The sequence below is a fragment of the Hemicordylus capensis genome, chromosome 6, assembly GCF_027244095.1.
Source record: "Hemicordylus capensis ecotype Gifberg chromosome 6, rHemCap1.1.pri, whole genome shotgun sequence".
NCBI classification, from domain to species: Eukaryota; Metazoa; Chordata; class Lepidosauria; order Squamata; family Cordylidae; genus Hemicordylus; species Hemicordylus capensis.
The window spans coordinates 153,110,006-153,135,258 of NC_069662.1; the positions used below are offsets into that span (position 1 = coordinate 153,110,006).

Genomic DNA, 25,253 nt, shown 5'->3' on the forward strand with positions numbered 1-25,253 from the left:
CTTGTTTGGCACCACCACCAAAAGCTATTGGATTGTTCAATCCTATTTGCAACTAGTTGTATTGTCCAGAGCACTCGGCAGTGTTCAAATAAGTGTGAAACTTGTACAAACATAACTCAAATTGACTCGTTTTGTTGTTTTTTGAAAGCTGCTAGGTGTCTTGTCTAAAGTACCTAGGGAGTAATCCTTCAGAAAACCTGGCATAATCTAGGAACTCGTTTTAATTAAATACAGCCAGTATTGTGGTGATAAGAACTGTGCTTTAGAAGCTGCTCTGAGCCTCTGTCATTAATATTCGAACTATAGAGATACCGCACCTATTAGCACTCTAATGAATGTAATATATCTACAGTTCGAACGTTATACAGGAGTTTCTGAAGCACAGTCCTGATCATCACAATACTGGCTGCGTATTGAACTAGCTCTTCCTTCCTGCAAGAGCTTTTAAAAAGTCAAGTTAGTGTTTCTTTAAAGAAAAAAAACCTAGAGACTAAGGATGACCGGGAATTTGGTGTGCAGCCAGATCATCAGAAGCAACTGATGTTCCTGCCAAGGTTGAGTGTGGTATAGCTAGTGCCAGTGGCTGGCATAACAATGTGGACTTCGACCCATTTTGTGGCAATTACCCCAGCTAACTTGGCAAAGAGGCACCTTTTAATGTGGTGATTCTCTTTATTTAGTAGGGGAGAGTAACGGGCCCTATTCACCCCCAACACAGTACCTCCAGTGACTGTTGCTGATGTCTATCTTGTGTTTCTTTTTAGATTGTGAGCCCTTTGGGGAGAGGGATCCATCTTATTTATTTGTTATTTCTTTGTGTAAACCACCCTGAGCATTTTTTGGAAGGGTGGTATAGAAATTGAATTAATAATAATAATAATATATCAGATATAACTGTAGTCGAGAAGAAAGAAAAAACAAGTCAAAATAATCGACATAGCAATACCAGGTGACAGCAGAATAGAAGAAAAAAGAAACAGAAAAAATAACAAAATACAAAGATCTACAAATCAAAATTGAAAGGCTGTGGAAGAAGACCAAAATAATCCCAATGGTAATTGGTGCCCTAGGTGCAATTCCAAAACATCAGGCTAGATCGTTTCTTAACTCAGATAAGATTCTGATGCTCTGGGAGTCGCTCAGAACAGGGGGCTCCCGGCCTCATGAGTCATCTATGTTAGAACATTATGCTAAATTAATCAGCCTTCTTGCCCCCCTGCTTGCTAAACCTTGCTCATCACCATGCAAGAGGCACAGGTCTTTTTCACGCCCCTGGTTCGACCAGGAGTGCCGAACAGCAAAAAAAGAGCTTATTTCAGCCTTTAAATCTTATGTCGAGGGTGTTTTTAGACCTGGACCCCAGGTCCTCTCCTCAGTGAAGCAATCTTATAAAAAGTTGCTAAAGTCAAAGAGACTACAACATACACAATTGAAGTGGTCTGAATTGATTGCTGCCGCTAATTTGAAAAATCAGTCTAAATTTTGGCGCCTGGTGATGACACCACAGGTAAGATCCTCGGTCTCTTCTCCCCTCATTCCTCATGAGGTTTGGGAGTGCCATTTCCACTCCTTAAATAGGCAGGTCAATTCTTCAAACTATAGTTTGGATGTAGATATTTCTTCTCTCCCCAGCTGGCCCCCTGTAACTTGTGCAGAAATTGAAGAGCTGATAAAATCAGTTAAACCTGCTAAAGCCCCGGGCAGCAATTGTATTAATATTGAGATCATACGTCAAAACCTGGATTGGTGGGTGCCTGTCCTGGCCTCCCTGTTCACATACATAGATAGAACTGCTAAAGTCCCCTCAGATTGGGGTGTAGCGATAATAGTTCCTATCTATAAAAAAGGGTGTCAAACTGATCCATCAAACTATCGACCTATAAGTCTATTAAGTATTATTTCAAAATTATATGCCAGATACCTTTTGGCTAAGCTTACCAACTGGGTGGAAGCCCATAATGTTCTCGCCCCTGAACAGGCAGGCTTTCACCAAGGGCGGTCCACTACGGAGCAAGCATTTATACTACAGCACCTAGTAGAGAAATATTCTAGTAAGCCAGGCTCTGCCCTGTACACGGCCTTTATAGATCTGAAAGCTGCTTTCGATTCGATCTCCAGAGAAAGACTATGGGCAAAGCTTCATGAGTTATCTTTGGATAAGCGCTTGTTAGTGCTGATTTACAAGCTTCATGAGAACACCCGCCTAAGAATCCGCCTGAGCGCACAGGGCCAAGTCTCGGCTGAAATTCCTACTTCCAGAGCAGTAAGGCAGGGCTGTATTTTGGCCCTCATTCTATTTTATATATATATATATATCAACTCTATTATTTCCATCATGAGTGTCCCCTCGATCCACCCCCCCAAATTGGCCCATAAACATCTTGCCATTTTGCTGTATGCTGATGATATGGTCCTTATGTCCCTGACACCGGTAGGATTAAGACGGGCCCTTTCATTGCTCAGCTCCTATTGTGCTGAAGAGCTTATCAAAGTAAACTATCAAAAAACTAAAGTGTTAGTTTTTGCTAAGCGCCCCAAACACCACATATGGCGAATGAATGGTCATCACTTGGAACAAGTTAAAATCTTTAAGTACCTGGGTGTGGTTTTCCACTCCTCGGGTCAGCGCCAGGCACATCTAAATTATATTGTGCAGAACGCCCAAGCCTCAGCCCACCTAATCAGATCCTTTTATTTCACAAAGGGGCCTCTTTGTATTCCAGCCGCTCTTAAACTATTTCGTGCCAAGGTCTACCCTTTATTATTATATGGTGCTCAGTTGGGCCCCTTTGGCAATTTCATCACACTGGAAGCTATCCAAACAAAGTTTATTAGATCTATATTGCAGCTTCCCAGATGTGTTCCTAATGCTGTCATTAGGTGCGAGGTGGGCCTTGGCCCCTTGGAAGCGGAGTATTGGAAATGCATTTTTTGCATTTTGGTTAAAATTAGTCTTTTCTCAATCTGGACTTGCCCTGTTGGTATTAATTGACAATTTCGATTCTACCTGGAAGTGTCTTGTTAAAACAAAATCCCAATTTTATGGGTTTTCACTGGATATGCTTATTAGTTTGGGTTATGATTGTGCTAGGAAGTCTATTAAACAACGTATTTCTGACACTGATTTACAGTTAGAAGTTGCCAAAATCCCAAAAGGTGTTTACCTTGGAGATCGGCTTTTTAACACAAAACCCGCTGCATACTTAAATAATATTTCTTTTTCCAAGTTCAGACGGGCGCTATCTTTAGCTCGATTAAATGCGCTCCCTACAGCGGTGCTCCAAGGGAGGTTTAGGGGGGTTCCTTATGCATCCCAACTTTGCCCTTGCGGTTCAGGTGATATTGAGACTACTGAACATGTTATTTTACATTGTGACCTCTACAAAAATGATCGATCAACACTTATCTTGCCGTATCTTGTGATGTTTCCTGGTTATCCAGATGAGTCACTCTTAAAAAATTTATTGTCAAATTTTAATCAAATACACCAACACAGTGGCTAAGTTTTGTTATATTTTATGCAAATTACGTTCTGTTGTGTGTGATAATGTTTCTGGTCAATGACCGAAATAAAGTATGTTGTGTTGTGGTGTTGTGTTCTGGATAAAACAGACCAATCAATAACACCTGTTTGACTGTGCAAACAAGAAATAATAATATATAAGCTCCAAAAAAACTGCCTGTCAGTAGCTGTGCATCTGTTCAATCCTCACTTGGGACAGGCAGGTCAACTTCAGCACCAGAATTTCTAGAACTTTTAAAATATTTAAACAAGTAACTCCAAATGGGTGTGAGGGGGCACATGAATGGGAAATTGATTTTTTTTTTTTAAAGAAGTCTCTCCTCTGCCTACGTGCCCACTGGCTGCATGACCACTGGCCTACATGTCCACGGGCTGCATGACCCCCTCCCCCTTCTTCACATCCCATGCTTTGTTTGCCAACTGGCTGTCTTATTTCTCTTCTTCACTCTTGAGTGCAGTAGACCCAGTGTGAGAGGAGAACAAGGGGGTGCCATGGTGACCAGTGTTCCCTTTAAGATGTGTGCACACTCACACTTTTTTAAATTTTGGCTCATTTAATTTTTAGATCCTGCTCAGGGTGAATCGGGAAGATCCCACTCTGAATCTATGTGTGTGCACACTGCCTTGATACTGCCACTCAGAACAAAACTCACTCCACACACAGATGGAAAAAATTAGAGAATACTGATGGTGGCCCAGCCCGTGGCCTTGGTGGCCCAGAGACATTGGTCCCCCCTCATCCATTAGTGGCCACTGATAACAGTGAAGTGTGTCTTCAGTTTCAATTCAGAAAATGCCTGGCATTCATTCCTTGGGCATTGAAGCTTGGGAAACACTCCATGCCACTATCGCTGCTAACTGAGCAAAGAGGCAGCTTCTCGTTCTATATTTAGCAAGGGGAGAGCAACTGTCCCTATCCAACTCCAGCACAGCATCCCTCCAGTGGTTGTCACTCATATTTCTCGTGTGTTTCACTTTAGATCCTGAGCCCCCTTGGGACAGGGAACCATCTTATTTATTTTTAAATAGCAGCATATAGCTAGTATTTAGAAAGCTGATATACTTCTAGTTTGTTCTTTAATGCATGCAAGCATTTTATCCATGTGATCTCTCTCATATCATTGCTGCAAATAATGGATGACTAAATAAATTGACACACATGGAACTATCTGCTGCAGTGCAGGAAATAGCACTGGTCCCTCTCAGCCCTAGATGCTCTCCCCAGAGCGACTCCAGCTTAGAGCCGCCCCCGCCCCGTTCCCACGGCTGCCCCCTCTCAGAGACACTTCCCAAGACAGGCTTCCTCCCCACTCCTCTCCTCCTGCTCTTGCTGAGGCAGCACAGGGGCCAAGGCTGGGCCTAGAGCCACCCCTCCTTGCAGCCTGGAGGCCTGCTTGGGGGGCAGCAGCCCTGCCTCCCTACCTTCCCCCTGCTAGTGTGAGGTGAGCTTGAAGCCGCCACACACACCCCGTAGAAGGTGGGCCTGTCAGGGTGCCCCCTGAGGGTCCCTCCCCCTCCTCCTCCTGAGGGGAAAAGGGCCGGGCCTGAGGCCACCCTGCCCACCTTTCCTGCTCAGTGGGGGAGGCGGGCTCCCCTGTGCTGCCATCAGTTTCTGTCCTCCTGGGATTGGGATTACAAGAAGGCCAAGAATATCCTACCCCAGTAGCTGAAGACTGCTTCAGATATCCCTTTTTGTTCCTGTCAACCTGAAGGCCAGTGTCTCTTACAAATGGACAAATGCATGTTATCAGTTTCAGACTCTAGAGCATGTTTGGTGCTGCAGAGGAGTCCTAGCAATGCTACCCTACTGCAGCTGTTGAGTTAAAATGTAATATCTGAAGTAGTCCCCAAATGCTTACTGTGAGCTCAGGGTTTCTGCCAAAGGTACAATGCACATGCATTATCTTCTGTAGCCCTTCTGAACTCTGTCCAATACGCCATGTCAAAACTGACAGATAATTCAGGAGTTAAGTTGGGGTACATCTAGGGAGCAAGCTGTCTATAACTTGCAAATGCATGTAATCATGTCCCCAACGGACACTTTCATTCAGAAAAACAGCTTGTGATTTTGAGAGGAGAAGCAGCAGCCTGTGGGTGCTCAACGCTTTCTCTATTTGTTCCTTCTCCCCCTGCCCTTAGCTGTGGGTGGGGAAACGACAGGCAGGGAGAGGGTTAAGCTCCACTTTGTCACTGCTTCTGTTTCTCCATTCAAAATCATGGCCTTCCAAAGCCAGTTTGCTTACCAGTAAAAAAAAAATCCGCCTGGGCCTAATGTTTGTTTGTTTCCCCTGAGAGCTGGCTGTAGGGAGTCAGCTCATTTCGGGAGTGGATGCTATTTGCTGATCATGATGACAAGGAGAAACAGACTTGGGTGTCATCAGCATACCGATAATATGTGGCACCAAAACTCCTGATTATTGTCCTAGGACAGGCAAAGTGGAGTGCAAGTAGTTAGTGGCCTAGGAAGGTAGGATCTGGGATGGGTCTGATAATGTAGCACAAGTTGAAAGCGCATAAGAAATGAGACATGTTAATTGAGAGAGGAAATTGTCCAGAGCAATGGTTGAAGGGGAGAATGGCCAGTGAGGTGAGAGAGCGCGGGGTGTGTGCGCATGCATGCACACGCACACGCAGACATGTAGTACACAAAAGAGCTACAAAAGTGTGGACTTAAGTTTGAAGCATCCGGACCTATTTTTTGTCTGCAGGCCTCTGGTATATTTGACATATTAGCATTTCTTAACAGTAATAACGGAAAAGGATTTGCATACTAGCCATGAAATACAAAACAAGTCGGTTACACCATTCTGTCAGAAATGAGGGAGAAAACTGACAAGCCATCTCTGCTTTCCAAATCAAAGTATTGCTTTGCTGTTGTGCAGCAACGAAAACAGGTGCCTGCTAGCCATGCAAGGTGTAATGAGGACTGTTAATAATAAGTATGCTGCCAAGATCAAAAGGGAGTATAAACAATGTTGTAGTGCCACTTCCTGTTGGGAGATGCATTTATCCCGAGGCCGAGGGCTGGTGAGCTCTGTTCCAGAGAAGGGAAGAGTTGCTGGCATCTCTTCAGTAGCTTATTAACCTAAAAAGGGGTTAGCAGGCAGGATATTTGTTTTTGTACAGGGACTGTGATTGTTAAGGAGAACATCCTAAGGGGGACTGGAAGTGGCATTCATGATTAACCTACTAGAAAATACCAATAGCCTTCTACAAAGTTCTTCTTTGCAAAGAATGAAAGTTTCTGGGTAAATGTTTAGTAATTGACAAATGTATTGTTGCTGTGGAAAAAGGCACCTTTACATCAGTTCAGTTAGTATGCAGTGATCAAAAATATCTTGTAGCTATTTGTGTGGAAAACATTCTATAAAAGGGTTCTGTCTAAATGCAAGGGGTTTTTTTTGTTGGCATTTTTCACTACCATAATTAAAACAAGGGCTTGAATCCTAATTTCTGTGAGGAGCCTGCTGCTCATGGAATGGAGCTTGTTTGCCTTCTGCTTTCTATTGCAGGCCCCCCCCCCCCCCGCATCCTGAAAAGTCAAAAGTGGCTGGGAGGACCTTCCAGAACAGCATTGTCATGTGGTGGGGGCAGGGGAGCTGCAGCAGGAAAGAGGGGTCTGCAAAAGCCAGATGCTCTCTCTGTTGTGAGCAGAAGTGCTTTCTTATTTGCATTAGGACATCTTTGGTTCCAAGTCATAGTGTTCAGCCAGAAGCTTCTTGCTTAAAGATGTAAGAGCAGTGGGTCTTCTGCATCAGGCAGGAATTGAGGAAATCTCTTTCCTCTTTTTAATCACAAGAAGTGACTAGCGGTACCATGCTAAGTCTAGTGGGCAGGCATAGACCTTCCATGTTGTGCTGTTAATTGGCAAACTTTTATGGGTGGGTCAGCTTAGGAACAAGGATAGTCCATGGTGTGATTGTCTCCTAATATTTTTGGCTAGGAAAGAAAGCCAGGTGGCCGAATACAGATGACGCACATTGCAGGGTGGATAAATATCAATGATTTCTTTAAAAATAAGTACTAAATAAAATCGGATTGTTTGACTAAAATCTATCTAAAGATTGTTTTCTGTTTAAGATACATTATAGTCCAAAGGTATTCATAATGAAATAAGGACTAGTTTTTAATTATGTAGCATGAGGCTGTATATATGCAATGTTTAAATTTTTTGGTAAATGAATTCCATTAATCCATTCACAATGTCATGTTCTTCCAGAGGTTTCTGTAAGATTATTTTGGGCAATTTTTCTATCTAGAAGAGGACCAAAAATGAAACCTTCATCTGGTTGTAAATATTAAGATTATACCAGCAAGAATGAGTCTTTATGTAAAAAACAACAACCATGATTTAAATCTAGTCTTACTGACTAGTGATTTAAATCATGATTTAAATCGATTTGATTTAAATCAAATCCACCCTGTCATGTTGCTTAGAATATTTGACACACTGCTCATTTTTATACTCTCATCCCTCTAAGTATAACTACTTCCTGTGAAATGGAAATATTTTTTAGTAAGACTTATTAAATGTGTGTGTGAATGCAGCTCTCAATTGAAATGTCTTTCAGGCCTTTACACTGTACTCCAGTGTGCTATAAGTTGTCCTAGCAATTCATAGTCTGCTCCTAACATCATACTTGGACAGCTGAGCTACTACTCCCAGCTGAAAGAGGTATCAGGGTATTGGTCCAGGAACCTTGGAAATAGGTTTTTGTGTGCTAAAACTATGATTCTTCATTGCTATCGCATGTTTTATTAGCCCAAGTGCTTTTGCTCACTATCTCATTCTCGTAGCTTTTCCAAGTATAGTAGTGGGTAATCCCATTGTACAGATGGAGATCTCATGACTCTTCCAGGGCCAACTAGGAAGTTACTGGTAGGAATTTGGCCTCCTAATCCAAGCACGTCACTCTTTGCACTACATCACACTGATATAAATGTATGAGAGGCACATCTGCCAGGCGTTTTTCTTCAAACTGACTCTCTAATCTTGTGCATGGTAGAATAATTTCAAAAACATGGAAATGTCATCATCTCAAATTGTCTATAAGGTGTAATTTGCAAATGACTTGACTTGGGAGGCCATCAGACTGCATTGTTATGAAGAGCCTTTGCTAGATAAACATTTTAACAAACTAATGCTTATTGGCAATGTGGTCAATTGCCTTGGCAAGAAGTGTATGGCCTCCGGTTTTGCATGCAAAAATGAAGATACCTGTGCACTTACATTGCTTTCTAGTCAAGCATGTCTGTCATCTGTCCATTATTTATTAAAAATGTCAGTTGCTTGCATGATGTCAGGTGAGCATTCTGTCAGCTTCATCTGTTGTGTGTTACAGGTTGATGTTGTGCTACTTTATATTTACACACATTTATTCATTAATATCTCTCTCTCTCTCTCTCTCTCTCTCTCTCTCTCTCTCTCTCTCTCTCTCTCATTCTGACGTATCACAACATATCGCTTGTTGGTCTGTTCTCCATTGCCTAATTGGACAGCCAAAAATTTCATGGTCTGTTTTTTGGAGAGTAACTTTGAGGCATTAAGCCCAATTAAATGCAGGAAACAATCAGAGCTACTGGAACATACTTCCTAGAACCATTGCAGTAGCAGGGAGGTTTCCAGCAAGTCCTATACTTATATGTTGGGAAACCTGAAGTTCTTTGCCAGTTAGACTATGAAAATCCAGGGAAGAACCTAATCAGGTGCTTTTCGTGGAAGATAAAGTACAGACCTATTTAGTGTGCTCTGTCAGCTTATAATTGGCATTGCATTTTGTTTACCATTGCTGGTTGACTACAAACTGAGACTACACATATTTATATAAAATAGTATACAAAATGAATTCTGCATCCTTTATTCATGACTCCCCCCCCACCCTGCTGTCTCTTCTACAGCTTAGAAGGTGATCAATACAGTTCTCTCTGAAGAGCCAGAAAGCCCGCAGCTCATGACTTCTGATCAGGACACTAAAGTTGTGGCTGAACCTCAGGTGCAGCAAGTACAAGAAGTTAAAGACAGTTCTCATCTAGTAAGTACTGCGACCACATTTTCATGCAACCTCTGGAAAGTATCCTCTGTTCCAGTGACACTGCAGTGTTCATTGTGAGGCCTGCAGGACAGTGGAAGCCCCCATGAACCCTATGAGCTGCTTCCTGACTAATTGTTTGGGTCACTACCACAGCACAAGAAATAGTCTGGAAAAGAGGATACTTTCTTTGTGTGATGTCCTTGCACTGGTAAAATAGCTTTCCTGCCAGCATAAGACCCATCTGGATACCACTCTGTGTTTTGCCCCAAATCATTCCCGAATCAGTTAAATACAAATCTTATCTGAAAACATTGTATTTGTATGAAGCATATACAACAGGAACAACCCTTCAGCTTACAGTTGTACTAGGCTATTACCTAATCTCTTGTTTAAGTATATATTTTCCAGAATCTGTCTAGACTCTAGAACCAGGGATAAGCTGCCATGTGACAACCAACCCTGATTCCTAATTTTATGCTTGTAAGCTGCTTTTGGTGTGATTTTGGTGTAAACACAAGCAGTATACAAAGCAGTAGTATTTTAAAGTTTCCAATATGCTTGATGTTTGACTTGTTACTACTACATTCATGGCTCTCATTTCTATAGCAAAGAAGGTAAGTTTGATTCTCTTACAAGGAGAGGCTCATCAACACTCTGGCAAGTTGCCTCCACAAAATAAAATGTGAATGAAAAATGAGTGTCATATTCTCGATAAGTATCGTGCAGTTTAGTCTCAATCATGGCGTCGGATTTTAGCCAGGCAACAAATGCGCATGCTCTCTCTCTCTCATATGTATTTGCTAGTAGCAATGAAGATTCATTCATGAAAGCCAATTATAAGTGCAGGGGAGATGGTGGATGAAATTTGTTTTTGAAGAGATCTGAAGACTTGCACCATTCAAGAGGGCTGTATTAATGAACCAGATGTAGTAATGAACCAGATGGCATAGGAGTGCTAGGGAATATCTCTAAAAAAAAACACTGCCAAGAGTACCTTGGACAGACATTTTCACTTTTAGTCAGCTAATAAGTCGAAAAACCTTCAAGTAGAAAGTGTTAGGAATGAAAAATTTGATTGGTACTTTTAAAAATGTGAAACTTGTCTAATTTAGCAATTGTAAAAATAATAGAGTGGGGAGTGAAGGAATAAGCTGAAAGAACCTTCCAATTATCTCAACTTTCCTAGTAAAGCAAATTTGGGGGCATCTGTGTAGACAAGAAGGTGAGAATAAGAAGAAAGGTGCAAGTTGGTAGAGCTCTGCCCACTAATTCTTAAACTTTTGGTCATCCTCCTTCACCCACCCACCCCGGGATGGGACTGCAAAACCCCTTCAAGGAAAGGCTGCAAGTGTTTTGTCAATCTGCTGCTGGGAGTTAAGCAGCATCTTGAGACCTCCAAGATGAGCCAATATGGGAACTCTGCAAGAACAGCTGGAGGAAGAACCAACTCAATTCTCTAGGTCAGGGTTTCTTAACCTTGGGCCCCCAGATGTTGTTGGACTACAACTCCCATCATCCTCAGCCACAAAGGCCATGTCTGGGGATGATGGGAGTTGTAGTCCAACAACATCTGGGGGCCCAAGGTTAAGAAATGCTGCTCTAGGTCAGGGATTCCCCAACCTTGAGGTCCCCCAGATGTTGTCAGACTACAACTCGCATCATCCTCAGTGAGTTCTCTCCTATCTAGAGATGCTTGTGCACAGCAGCTGGTGAGGGTTTGGAGTGGGATTGGTTTCAAAAGTTAAACTGTGCTAGCTTCCAAAGTTTGGCTTTAAACATTCAAAGAACAGTGCAAATCACTGGGCCCCTACTTGTTAGTCCCACACTTGTAATATGGAGGTTACAGTGCGCTACCATACAGGGCTGGTGTTGGGGTCACTGAAGATGGATGAACTGCTTGGAACACTTAAGCAAAGTAAGAGTCTCAAGATGCACATTGGAATATTTTTAGTAAGTGTCACTTGGATCATGCTTAGCTTGTAAGTGTCTTAAGTAGGACACTAATTCTGTGGAAATAACTTGTTGCAAGTGTGTTAGATACTCAGATATAAACTGGCTAATAAAGTCAACATATTAAGAGTTGTGTGCTCAAGCCAAGCTGTGTATCATTGTTTTCAACATAGCTATTCATGAAGTGGATATCAAAAATGCCAAAAAAACAAAAAAAAACAAAAACAAAAACAAATTATCTATAGAAAACATTGGTTTTCCTTAGGATGTCTCATGTGAAATATTACACTGGTTTTGTTACATGTGGCATCTGAATTGGTGGCTATGTTTCATTTGTTTGCTCAAATTGGTTCTGTTTTATATGACCAACCGTACTTGATAGATGTGGCCCAGGTGTAATTTTAAAGGCAAATCTCCCTCTCCAAAAGATATGGAAAAGGACTCTGCTTTAGCCAGGTTGAGCACAAAGGTCCTGCTGCTTTCTTGCTTGCTTCCTTCAGTTCACTCTCTACTGAAACACTAAAAACCACTATGTTCCCTCTAGACTTGCCTAGCAGTGGGCAGCACTAGCTAGGGGTGATTCATATGTTGCAATATGATGCAGACATGGTCTCGGGCCACATGTAATCCTGGCAGGCCGCGCTGCCATACTGTGTCAGCAAGAGAACAAAGCAAACCTGTCTGAATTTGAACCTCAGGAAATGAAAGGTTCATAGTTTTCACAAGACTACAATTTGTTTCGCTGGCTCTCAACCTCATTGCTCTGAGGCGATAATTAGAAAGGTTCAGAGCTGACTTTTGAGGTGAGAGCCATCTTTAGAACATAAGGACAGCCCAAGATTAGGCCCAACCCAAGACCTATCTAGTCAAACATCCTGTTTCCCACAGTGGCTCACCAGATGCAAGATGTGAGGGCACACCTTCTCTCCTGCTGTTGCTCCCCTGTAACCCGTGTTCACTCTAATTGTTTTCATCTGTGTGCAAAATGAGTTTTGTTCTGGGCGGCAGTATCAAGGCAGTGAGCGTGCATTCAGAGTGGGGCCTCCCTGATTCAACCTGAGTGAGATCTGAAATTAACTGAGCTGACATCAAAAGACTTGTGAGTGTGCGCACATGCTCACACCTTGAAGGGAATACTGCCCGCAACTGGTTTTCTGAGGCTGGAGGTGGCCTGTAGCCATCAAACTATAGATCACCGTGAATTGGTCTAAGCCCCTTTTAAAGCCAGCCAAGCTAGTGGCCATCGCCACATCCTATGGCAGAGAATTCCATTCATCAATTACGCACTGTGTGAAAAAGTACTTCCTTTGGTTAGTCCTAAATTTCCTGACCTGCAGTTTCATGGGATGACTGCTGGTTCTAGTGTTGTGAGAGAGGGAGAAATATTTCTCTGTCCACTCAATCTACTCTTCATGCACAATTTTATACACCATGTCTCTCCATATTCGCCTCTCTTCCAAACTAAAAAGCTGCAGATGCTATAGCCTTGCCTCATAAGGACGGTGCTTCAGGCCCCTGATCATCTTTGTTGCCTTCTTATACACCTTTTCCAGTTCTATAATGTCCTCAAGATATGGTGACCAGAACTGTATGCAGTACTGCAGATGTGGCCACACCATAGATTTGTATAAGGGCATTATAATACTAGCATTTTTATTTTCAGTCCTCTTCCTAATGATCCCTAGCATAGCATTTGCCTTTTTCACAGCTGCCACACACGATGGTGACACTTTCAGCATGCTGTCCATCATGACCCCAAGATCTGTCTCCTAGTCAGTCACCAACAGCTCAGGCATTGGGCATCAAGTTAGCATTTGGTGGGTGTCACCAGCGGCATTTGTGTCTGTAGCTGAGGTCAATTTCCTAGATTCTGTGATTATTATTATGTCTAAACCCTTTAGTGCAAACTGGAGCATCCATATACTGCTCAGCCGGTGGCAAGAAGGGACTGTCTCCTGGAAGGAAACTTGCAGTGCGGGGTGGAGTCCTGTGTTGAATAGTATTTAGCTGGCATGTAACCATATCCCGATGAACTTAGCTGGAGGGAAAACTGTATTGGTTGAGTTCTGCTATGTGGAATGATTCAATCATGGCCTTTTCTTACATTTATTCTGTAAGCCATACACTTTGTGAGTAGTCTTGCTTCCCAGCATCAGCTTCATTTTTAATGTAGCTCTGATGGGGAAGCTAAGCTAGGATCAGTTTGTCATGTAAAACAGTATGTAAATTAGATTATAAGGTAGACAAGCCAGAAAGGCGGTGGGTGGATGTCCCCATAAGGCAAGCAGTGGAAGTTGCAGTCCCTTAAAAATACCTTTGAAATTAAGAATTTACAGTGGGTGGAAGACTCCTGTTTTCTCACTGTCGGTTTTTTCATTTTTCCATCAAAGTAGTAATCCAGTATGACCTGGATTAGTGTGCACGTATGATGCTTGTTTCAGAGTCACCTGTATGTATGGTGTGTTTGACAAGACATTCATGAGGAAAGACTGCTAATATGTCCAGATAACTCGGGAAAATACAGCTGATACTATAGAAGTACAATAATATAATTATATTTTTCTAGTTCAAATAACTTCGCATAGTACTGTGCATATGGCAGCATACTAAGGCATTTCTCAGTAACTCAGGCTTTGGATTTTGAGTGGCAATAGCATGTGAGCCCCCTGCACTGTTTAAACAGTGCTATTTTTGGCATCTGGGTGTTGGCTTGTCATCCTGGCAGCCTTAAAGTGAAGTGGGTATATGCAGAAAGGAGCTTGATGTTCCGAGACTCGCAAAATACAACTTAAAATGGGCTGCTGTTTCAGTAAAGAACTCAATGCAAAGAATGAGAAAATGAGCCTGTTACAAAAATCTATCGAAGAGGAGGCATCTGAAAATGGGATAAGTAAAACTTTAACTTCCATTTTGGAGACAGTCGAAAGTCAGGAACTGCATGTAGCTCAAAAGACAGTTTGTAGGGCAGCTGCTATTAACAATTGCAAGGAGTCCATTACATATCCTTCCGACAATTGTGTGGGGGTTACTGAAGGTGACCACATCACCAAGAGTATCTACGACAGGCCTTTTGACCTCTGTCCACTTACTAACATGAAAAAGGTCTTGAATATGTATGGCAGTTTACAAGATTGTGAACTAATGGAAGAGGAGGCTGGAGAGAGGCTAACAGAAATTAGTCATAGTAATGCTCAACATGTGACAGATGCAGGCAGCAACCATGCTAATAGAAATGGTGAAAATGGATTTACTATAGCAAAAAAGCCATTGTGTTCGTTGGAGAATACTTCCACTTCACGTGTGCCTGTGGCTTTAAGCCAAGGTTTTCAGAAAGAAGCTTGCTTAAGTTCACACAGTCTAAAAGACAGCCCAGTTATAGGCAAGTGCTTGCTGCTGCAGGATGAAACGGAGACTGTTAAAGATAGGTGTAGTGTGATAGAGTCAAATCGAGCAGATGGAGAAACGACAGCTTCAACCTTTGTGTATCTTGATATAGACAGGCATGATATAAGCCCCCGACAGTTCTACAGTATCTGTATTGTTGATGATGATCTGAAAATGGATGTAGAAGGGCAAGCCATTGTGCCTGGAGAGATTGCTTCAAATGTAAAAAATTCAACTGTTCAGGAAATGTACAGTTTGACATGGCCTCTAGAAAGTGGGGAAGAATTTCTAGTTCAGAAGTCCGTGCAATTGCCAATTGACTTCAGTGTCCTGAAAGAGGCTTCTTCTAACATAGTCGATAAATTAGTGGTGCCAAAAAGTAAAATGGAGACACACATGCCTTTTGGCTTGGTGAATGGGGGCTATACGTTAAATGCTGATGCCATAGATGCAGATAGTGTAGAGGCTGAAGAGCTTCCTCAAAATAGAACTTGGGAAATGGATATGCTAGATAGTAGTAGAATCTATGTGAATGAATCGTTGGGTAAAGACAATAATTCTCCAATACCTATGCATTTAAAGCAGGACCATCTGTATTCTCTCCAACAAAACAGCGTGACCCATGTGAGCAATTCTGGAAACAGCTATGACACTGAAGTTCTAAAGTTTGATTTAAATGAAAATAAGAGTATCGAACAAGAGAGATACGCTAAACCATTAGGAAATGCAAAAAAAATTCTAGAATTTGACACAGATGCCACAATCTCTGTGTATCGAGGTGATACAGAAAACCAAAGTCAATGCAACACACAGAGGTCAGAAAACAGGCAGAACTCAACAGGAAGTTCAGATAACATTTGGACAATATCTTCCTGCGGAGATAAGGAAACGTCTGTATTTTCTGAGCAGTTCAATCTACAGCAGCTCTTGAAATATGAAAGTGTTCCTGCTCCTGAAAGCTTGTACAATCATGAAAATCTGACTGGAAATGCAATCAAAATGCTTTCAACGTCAAACAGCTTGGCCTTTGAGGAAGAAATATCACACGTTCTAGAGTTTAGTGGTAATGAAGATGATACCTGTACAATGGCTGGGAAAAAACAGTCTGCTCAAATAGAAAACTTATCTTCAGAGCAGAGTAGTTTGGGAGGGGTGTCTTGGGCAAATGAAGATACATTAGCAACTTCAGAACTGTTTAATGTAAATGGATGTGAGATATTCCAAAAAGAAAATTGCTTGCAAGTTCAACTCTCACATGAACTCTCAAAAAAGGATGGCAAAACACATGAACATTCCGCTTCACTTAACGATAACAGCTGCTGTGTGTGTCTGGCACATGCTGAAGCAAGTGCAGTGGATTTGCATGATAGACAATGTGAGCCATGGGACAAATGCACATTCCATAGACCGGATAATCAACTGAGTGCAGGGACTGACCCTTGCAAACTAAACAAGAGTATAGGAGTACCTGTAAATGGGTTGAATTGTGAAGTGCAGCACGAAGGGGAAATGGAAACCAACTCAGATTCTGAAGGATCCATGGTTTGCGATAGTTATCTATTGAATGCCAATAAAGATGTAATGCAAAAGCACAGTATGCATATAAATGTGCAGAAGAGGCCTGTAGTTCAGGAGGAGTCTTTGACAAAATACTTAATTGATAGAGCTAACAGCCAATTTGACATGAATCTCTTTCCTGCATCAATTCATGAAAATGGTGCTAGAAGTACAAAAGTGGAAACTAGTCTCACTAAGATACTCATGGAATCAAGTGAAAAAAATTCAGAACACCATGAAGATAATACTTTACCCAACACGCCTGAACAAAATGAGATGGAAGGAACGTGTCCTGTGAGGCCCTTGAAATCTGAAGTAACCTGCCATGCTAGTGCATTGAAGGAAGATGTAAAGGATTGTGCTCCTGAAAGTAGCCCACGTGTACTGAAGGCTGAGATAGGACATGTTTGTCAAACAGATCCTAAAAGCACTCAAATTTGCAACGTGGAAACGAACAATTCAAGTGGGATTTGTGTTGACCTTGGACAGCTAGATAAATATGCTGCTACACCATCATATGAAATACCTATCTCTACTAGTGACCAAGAATCTGAGCATGGCAACGCAAAGCGTGTGCTAGATCTTATGGAAGATATTTTAAATGAATCTGATAATACATCTAAAACGGATACAAGAGATTGCCAAGGTAATTTAGGTAACATTAAAATGGTGAATCCATTTTGTCAATCTGCTCCATTAAGTCAGTCGTTTTCCAACAATGAGCTTTCTGATGACCAGGAATATCTGATGGCATATTTGTGGATTAATTCATCTCCACACAAAACTGATAGCACATGTGCTGCTAATGAGGCACTACGGAACCAAGCTGGAGACCTGCCCATTTCTCCTTTGGGCATTGGAGGATACCCTTATCAATTGCTAGTTCAACAGCACAGCCATATTTGGGGATGGCAAGATAGAGATGAAGACTGTGTAAGTATATTATGATCATTATTTGGTTTACAAGGTGTCTCTTCTACGCCACCTTTTTTAATACACAATTCTGATTTGTGAAGAATTCTGACTTAAACATTTTGATGATGATGATAAATAATAAATAATTTGTACACCACCCCAAACTTTTGTCTCTGGGCGATTAACAACATTAGGGATGTGGGAATCAATTCGGGTACAAAACATTTTGTACCCAACTCTGGCTGATTTGGGTGATTTGTCAACAGAACAAGTCACCCCTGTGCTCATTTGCCCAGATTTGGGTACAAAACAAATGATCCTAGATTCGGACCTGAAAAATTAGGAGATTCAGACCTCCATTTTGTGGCCAAAGTGGGTTGGGTGGTAGTGCCCTATGGGTGGAAGCAACCATCCAAATTTCAAAGAAATAGGGCAAAGAGGTGATTTTAAACAAATTTTTGAAGTTGGTGCGTCTTTAAGCTTCTTCTCATAGGGAATAATGGGGATTTCAACAGCCTTAGTTATAACTCCCGGTGGGGAGGGCACCAGGGTGGCCCAGAGCGGGTTGTGGAGGATAATAGTGCCCAGTGGGTACGAGGAAACTACTACCTATATTTCAAAGAAATTGGGCAAAGGGGTGTTTTAAAAAACTTTTTTGAAGTTGGCATGTCTTTGTGGCAGATTCAGGGCAGAAAAGGGGTTTCGGGGGCAGAAGAGTGGGTCAGGTGGTAGTGCCCCAATGGGTGCCTGCTACCACCCAGATTTCAAATAAATTGGTGAAAGGGGTGATTTCAATTTCCCCCCTGAAGTTTACATGTCTTTAAGCTTTTCCCACATAGAGAATAATGGGTAATTTCAGCAGCCCTATCACTCCACTTGGGGGCACCAGGGTGACCCAGAGCGGGTGGTGGTGTAGGGTGCCAACCACCCCCAGAACGACAAGCCCATGGTGCATTGGGTTTTGTTTTCAATGTCTGAGGTGTTCTGAGAATAGATTCTCTGGTAGGAAATGAGAGTGCTCATTTCCTACTAGATAATCTACTCTCAGAACACCGCAGACATTGAAAAAAACAAAACACAGTGCCCCATGGGCTTGTGGGTTTGTTGGTACCATATGTGTACTGGGCCACCCTGGTGCCCTCCTCCCCCTGCTGGAGTTATAACTAAAGCTGCTGAAATCCCCATTATTCCCTAAGGGGAAAAGCTTAAAGAAGCACCAACTTGAAAAATTTGTTAAAAATCACCTCTTTGCCCAATTTCTTTGAAATTTGGGTGGTAGCTTCTACCCACCCCACTCTTTTGTCCCCAGAACCACTTTTTTTCACCCGAACTGATTTGGATTCAGAAAATTTGGGTATAAATCTAATCGGGTGATTCTGGAAGGAAGGGGGGGAGAGATTCAGACCCAAAATAAATCAGGGGTGATTCAAATTGGGTACAAATCGCATTGAAAAAATCAATTCGTGCACATCCCTAAACAAAAAACACGTTAAAACATACACAAAAATCTTAATTTAGGAAATCTTAACAATTTAGGCAATATAGATAATAAAATACCCTCAAAAGAAGATTGGTTGATAAAAATTTTGGAATACGCTGAGATGGCAAAACCTACAGCACTCATAAGGGATGAAAACTTGGAATGTTTTAAAGAAGATTGGGAGCCATTCTTACTTTATTTAAAGAACTATTTTCAAATATGGACCTTTCAGCAGGGTTTGAAATTTAGTAATAACAGCTGGTTGGGTAGGGTAAAATTGAGTTTGCAATGTGGACTATATTTGTTTTGAATTATTATAGCAATAGTAGATTTGTAGAGCTAATATGAACTGCGCAGATTGGTGAGCGGGAAGTAAGTATTTACTTAATTAAATGTAATTTGATTAAGATATTGTAAAAACCAATTAAAAATTAAAATGCAAAAACAATTTAGGCAATCTAAAAATTAAAAAGCTGAAAAAGCTTGGGTGAAGAGGTGGGTTTTCAAGTGCTTCTTAAATGTCAGAGATGGAGAGGATCGTATTTCAGTAGGGAGGGAGCACATCCCACAGTCTCGGGGCAGCAACTGGGAAGGCCAGTCCCCATGTGGCCACCAGCCAAGCTGGCGGCAACTGGAGACTGACCTCTCCAGACGACCTCAGTGAGTGGTGGGGCCTCATAATGAAGAAGATGTTCTCTTAAATACTCAAGGCCTAAGCCATTTAGGGCTTTATAGGTTACTAGTAACCTTAAGCCTGTTAAATTAACGGGCGCTAGTAGACCTTTGGGGCCAGTTAACTTTCTCTCTTCTCCGGCCCCCCGTCTCCGGCGGGGCTGAGTGCGGCCGCCGCCGACAGCGGCCGAGTCCCCACATGTGAGCGCTTGTGGATGTTTTCCCCGGCCAGCTGTTCCGTGCTGTTCCTTCCCAGCACCCATTTAGGTGGTGTAGCTTCAGTTGAAACTCCTGGACTCTCCATCACCTGCAGGTCTCTGACCCTTGGCTCATTTAAATATCTATGGGAAACTATCATCTATCGTGTATGGAGGTCTCTGCGGGCAGGGAGGGGAATCCTCCCCCAGCGAGAGGGGTCCCCTGCAGCCCGCGGCTGTAGCCCTGTGGGGTGCTCGGGAAAGTCCCCCGTCTTTTTCAAGGAAGAGGGTCTTCTTCCCATCTAGAAGAAGCTGCCACCTCGGCCCCTGTGCTTCCCAGAGGCACCGGCTTGGCCGTAGTGGGAAGGAACCCAAGGATGGGCCCGGAGAGGCATCACCAGGTGGCCTGAGTCTCTTTCCGGACCCCTCTCCCCGCTGGGTGAGCGAGAGCGAGTCACTGGGGGTTTGGGGCGCGTGGAGCTGCTCTGCCGCTCCTCCGTGCCATTCAGCAGCCACAGCCTCCTTTTCTCCAACCACTCCGGGAGGAGGAGGAGGAGCGAGAAAGTCCCTATTCCAGCCAGCCAGTCCTTCTGGGAGAGCTTTCTGCATGTGCTCAGAGGCACTCTGGATGACTCTGGACACCCCACAGCGCCCCACATTGCAGCTTCTCTATGTGGGTCGTCCCTTCTAACTGGGGCATTTGAAAGCCCCACTATATTTAGTCGGCGGTCTCAGCTGTGCTTTCCGGAACGGCGTGATTCATTCTCTGCAGACGCTTCCTGCGTCACCCGAGCTGGGAGCGGCGGGGGGAGGAGGCTGCTGGGGGAGGGGGCGAATGTGCTGACCATCCGGGGAGGGGGCTCCGCCGCCGCCTCGGCCGGCTTCCCCCGCCGCCGTCTCCTCCTGCCCGGCTTTGGCGGCGGCTGCTTCTCCTCGGCCCACCGCCTCCGCTGTTTTGCGGCCTGGCCCTCCGCCGCCTCGCAGCCTGGCCCTCCGACTCCTCCAGCCGAGGCCGCGGCTCCGCCGCCACCTCGGCCAGCTTCCCCTGCCACCTCCTCCTCCCGCCCGGTTTCCGCGGCGGCCGCTTTTCCTTGGGCCACCGCTTCTCCTCCTCCCAGCCAACATGGCCGCCTGGTGCCTGCGGTCGTGTCTCCCTCGGCGTGTTCTGGGCATGCGCTCCGCGCATGCCCAGAACAGCCAAGGGAGACACGGATGCAGACACCAGAGACACGGGCGCACACTCTAGGGCTTTATTATATAGGATAACGAGCACTTTGTATTTTGCTTGGAAATCTATTGGCAGCCAGTGTAGTTCTATCAACAAAGGGGTGATGTGGTCTCTCTGAGATGACCCAGAGACCACCCTGGCTGCTACATTCTGTGCCAACTGGAGTTTCTGGACTATGTACAAAGGCAGCCCCACCTAGAGCACATTGCAGAAGTCAAGTCTGGAGGTTACCAGCATAAGTACCACTGTTCTGAGGTCATTTATCTCAAGAAATGGACACAGCTGGCATATCAGCTGAAGCTGATAGAAAATCCCTCTGACCACCATCTCAACCTGAGATACCAGGGAGATGTGTGGATCCAGAAGCACTCAGAGACAATGTACATGTTCGTTTTGGGGAAGTGTGACCCCATCTAGAAGAGGCAGATCAACATCATCTCTGGAGTTCTGACACCACACAATAAGTACTTCCGTTTTATCTGGATTCAGTCTCAGTTTATTCTCCCTCATCCAGCCCATTACTGCTTCCAGGCAGGCATTTAGGGAGATTATGCCGCCATCTGATGATGTTGACATGGAGAAGTAGATCTGGGTTTCATCAGCATATTGGTAACACCCCGCACCAAATCCCCATATGATCTCTCCCAGTGGTTCTATGAAGATGTTAAAGAGCATTGGAGACAGCATGGAACCCTGAGGGATGCCACACATGAGCTCAGATTTCGAAGAGCAACAGTCTCCACATTGCATGGTCCTTTACTGTAGCTGTGCCCAGTTCTACAGAGATCTTGCTCCTCGTTACAGAATAGTAAAGGTGTCCTTGCATATGTCCATCACAGCAGCATCCAGGCATGCATTCTATGACTGCATTCAAATGCAAGTATGCCCCTGTCACAGGGATGACATGAAAATGGAAGGAGCAATTGATGATAACTTAAAGCAGTGCTGTCATAGATAAGTAGGTAAGCTGTTAAGTACAGCTTACATACAAGTACCCAGTTTTAATTGGTTTTTCTAGCATTGGTTATAGTAAGTCATTGCTGTTAACTGCTTAACACAAACTGTAAATTCTTAGAGCCTTGTATTCCCCTTTCTAATAAAAGAGGTGTTTAGAAGCATTATGTTTAAAATGAAATTACCAGGTAATGATTTCTTAATTGGTTCTTGAACAACTGAGCTGTGCAGAGTAGTTGTCAGGGCTAGAACTCTTATCCCCACAAGAAAGAGCAAATCTATCTTGTTAACTTGATATAGAAAGACTGATGAGCTAAAGCTGTGTGAACACAATTCATTGCCAAAATGTCCACTCCAAGCATAATTTTTTCAACAAGATCCCACTATGGTTTAAGCCTTAATGGTGCTTCAGTGGAACTATTGCATAAATGAACCCATTTAGCACCACCATATACTTATGCATTTAAAAATAAATAAATAATGAATAGCTACCTAATGCTGCATCCACGTAAGTCTTTGATTATGAAGAAGTGTGTGCTCTCAAATACTCCAATAGTTTGAACTGTACTAGAAGCCAGCAGCTAACATTTTGACAGCCAGATTTCATCACTTGCAACCCTCTCACTACATGCACTTCGTCTAACTGGAAGAATCTCTCCCACCTAGTACACGTTCTTGTCTGCTTCTGCCACCTTAATGCTGTCTCACTTGTCTGTGTCTCCTTCTGGGTACCCATGGGTACAGGTGCCCATCTTGCTCACATACTCATTTCTTTCTGTGGTAAGGCTTCATTGTCACAAGGGCCATACAGTGTAGATATATATCCTGCATTTTTGTGCTCTTTGGTGCCTTATTGGTTCCTTTGGTATTCTTACTTGTAAAAATTTGTTTTTTCACAAAACATGTTGAAAGTAAAAGCAGAAAAATTAACTTGAACCAAGCTTGTTTTTCATTTACTGTATTTCTAGATCGTTCAACTTTAATGTTCACATGACAGCTTACAAAAAGCTAACAAGCATAGCATCCATTTGAAACAAAGACAACAATTTACCATCACATAAAAACAAAATTAAAAATTAGTTACAAGGTAATCTTATGGTTCCGAAAGGAGAACATCACACATGGAAAGGTGGAGGAGAGAGAGCTCATTTTATGACTTGATGGATAGCTAATATGGATGAGAATAAAAACTCCACTTGTTATCAGTAAGCTACTCTCACACTTGCTTTGTCATGTCCAGACTTTCTGTGCTATAATATGGTTAACTTCAGTCAAGCTTCTATATCAAGAAAGGGAACTGAAGAAGGCAAAGTGCTTATGACTTCAGAACTTAAGTAGTTTAGCGAAGGTAGGTGTGCCAGCTGACAAGTCCCTAATTCCAATCATGCCCCAGCCATAGACTTAGTGAGATGGGCAAGCTGTCACCCAGTCTAAGAACCCATCTCCAGTATGGGAATAAATGTTGCACCTACCTCTCACAGGACTGTTGTAAGGACAACTGCAATAATATATGTAAATTTGTTTTACATGCTTCAAAGAGTTCTGGAAATGCTAAATATTTATGAACTTGCCTTAAGTGAATGGGGTGGATTTACATGGGAGATCTCACCACCAAGTGCCTTTTTACTGGTAGTGTGTATCTCTTGTCACGCCAGCTATGGATACACTTGTTTAAAAATATCAGTGTGAACATTACAGGAATTTTTAACTTCATGGGGAAACTTCTCTACAAAAAGGATGGATTAGGCTCCCCTTAGTTGAGAATTTGTGGTACTTGTTGCATTTTGTATCAAACATGCTTCTTCTTCAAATACATAATTCAAATATTCTTTTGTAGGAGTCAGGCAAGGTTTCTGAATTAAATCCTAATGCAAAAGTATGGGGGAATCATATGTTACACTTGGAAGCAAGTGGTGCCACTGATGGTAGTGTGAGCAAAACCTGGGAAGAAATACCAGACCACCCGCCAGATTCCTGCAAAGAAGGTAGGAGGCATTTTTAAAAAGCCAAACTTGTTTTCTCAGAAGCAAAACTGTTGAGGTAATTAATAATTTTAATAGTTGAGTCTTGTAAATGATGACTTGGATCCTAAAATGCTCTTGTATATACAGAAGGCATTTCTGCTTGTGCAAGATCCCCCATTTTTGTTGAGCCCCTGAGCAACATCCTAAGTTGTCCCTGAGCAACATCCTAAGTTGTTCAGGGTTCCCTGATGCTCAGGAATGGTTTTTTTGTTTGTTTTTGCTGGGGGATGGGGTTCTGGGCTGCTGTAGAGAGGAGAGGATGAAGGAAATCCCTGTGCATGAGCTTGCTTCTGCTTGTAAGTTATCCAAGCCAGAGATTTTCAGAGGCAGCTGCCTATCCCCTGGCCTGATTGCCCAAGATCTCCCTTTTCTGCTCCCCTCTTAGCCATCTTAAATCTATAATGAGCAACCAAAGCAACTCTTAGCTGTTGTCTCCAGCTGGGGAAATTGTCTTTAATAGAAGGTGCAGTGTGGTGCATATGTTCTGTATTTCTCCTTGTCTGAATCTCTCTTAATTCAGAACAGTGAGCACAGATGCACTGTTCCTTCTACTAAAACCAATCTGGTACTACCTCAACATCTGATTCTAGTTGTTAAAGGCCTGCAACAGGCTCAGGAAACAAGTCCAGTTCAGTGCAATATGGCATGGCTACAATAACAGAAATATACTTCAGCTTCTGGTTCAGTATATAATAGCTAAATGTCACCTTCAGTCTAACATTTATTGCTTTAGTCTTTAAGGCAGGGCTACACAACTTTGGCCCTCCAGCTGCTTCTGGACTACAGTTGGCATCATCCCAGGCATTGGCCAATAACCAGGGATTATGGGAGTTACTGTCCAACACCTGCAAGAGGGCCAAAGTTGTACCTGCTTAAGTGTGCTATACAGCATTATTAAGCTGCTGAAGCAGAGGGTGCTGAGGGAACCACACAGCATACACCTATCCCTTGACATTATTCAGCGTATAAAGTATTTCTCGGTAACTAGAGCAAATAAGACATTTTGGGGTTTGTAATGTGTGGTTTTTCCCTTCAGGGTTGGAGGCAAATGGTGATGGTGATAAAAAGCACCAGAATGAATCGTTAACGGAACTGCAGGAACCATCGCTAACAGTTCCGGTATCAGACCAAACAGATATGAACCCTTTGGCTCTAGATCATTCAGAATATGAATCTATGCACGAAAATACACAGACAGGTAAGGAACAGTCTTCCAACAATTTCATTGATTTAAAATTATCGCAAAGTCTACTTTTCCAGCTTTCAAAGTGAAGTAATGCTTATGCTAAATACCTATGTGCCAGGCCAGAAAATTGAGGCAATTACAAGCTAGTTGA

At 42.9% G+C, this 25,253-nt stretch overlaps 1 protein-coding gene across 6 annotated transcripts in view; it reads left to right on the forward strand.

Annotated features, from left to right (window-relative positions):
• Nucleotides 1–25,253, forward strand: part of LARP4B (La ribonucleoprotein 4B) — a 91,920-nt gene that overhangs the window by 25,147 nt on the left and 41,520 nt on the right. For 3 of the 6 annotated variants that reach the window (XM_053262457.1, XM_053262456.1, XM_053262458.1), the window contains exons 2-4: nt 9,422–9,555; nt 23,730–23,877; nt 24,953–25,114. In XM_053262457.1, coding sequence (XP_053118432.1) covers nt 9,475–9,555; nt 23,730–23,877; nt 24,953–25,114 — 391 coding nt within the window. In that variant the 5' untranslated portion in view covers nt 9,422–9,474. Of the gene's footprint in view, nt 1–9,421; nt 9,556–16,677; nt 17,380–22,860; nt 23,098–23,729; nt 23,878–24,952; nt 25,115–25,253 lie in introns of those variants that run through there. The other 3 variants (XM_053262459.1, XM_053262455.1, XM_053262454.1) reach the window with 3 other exon arrangements.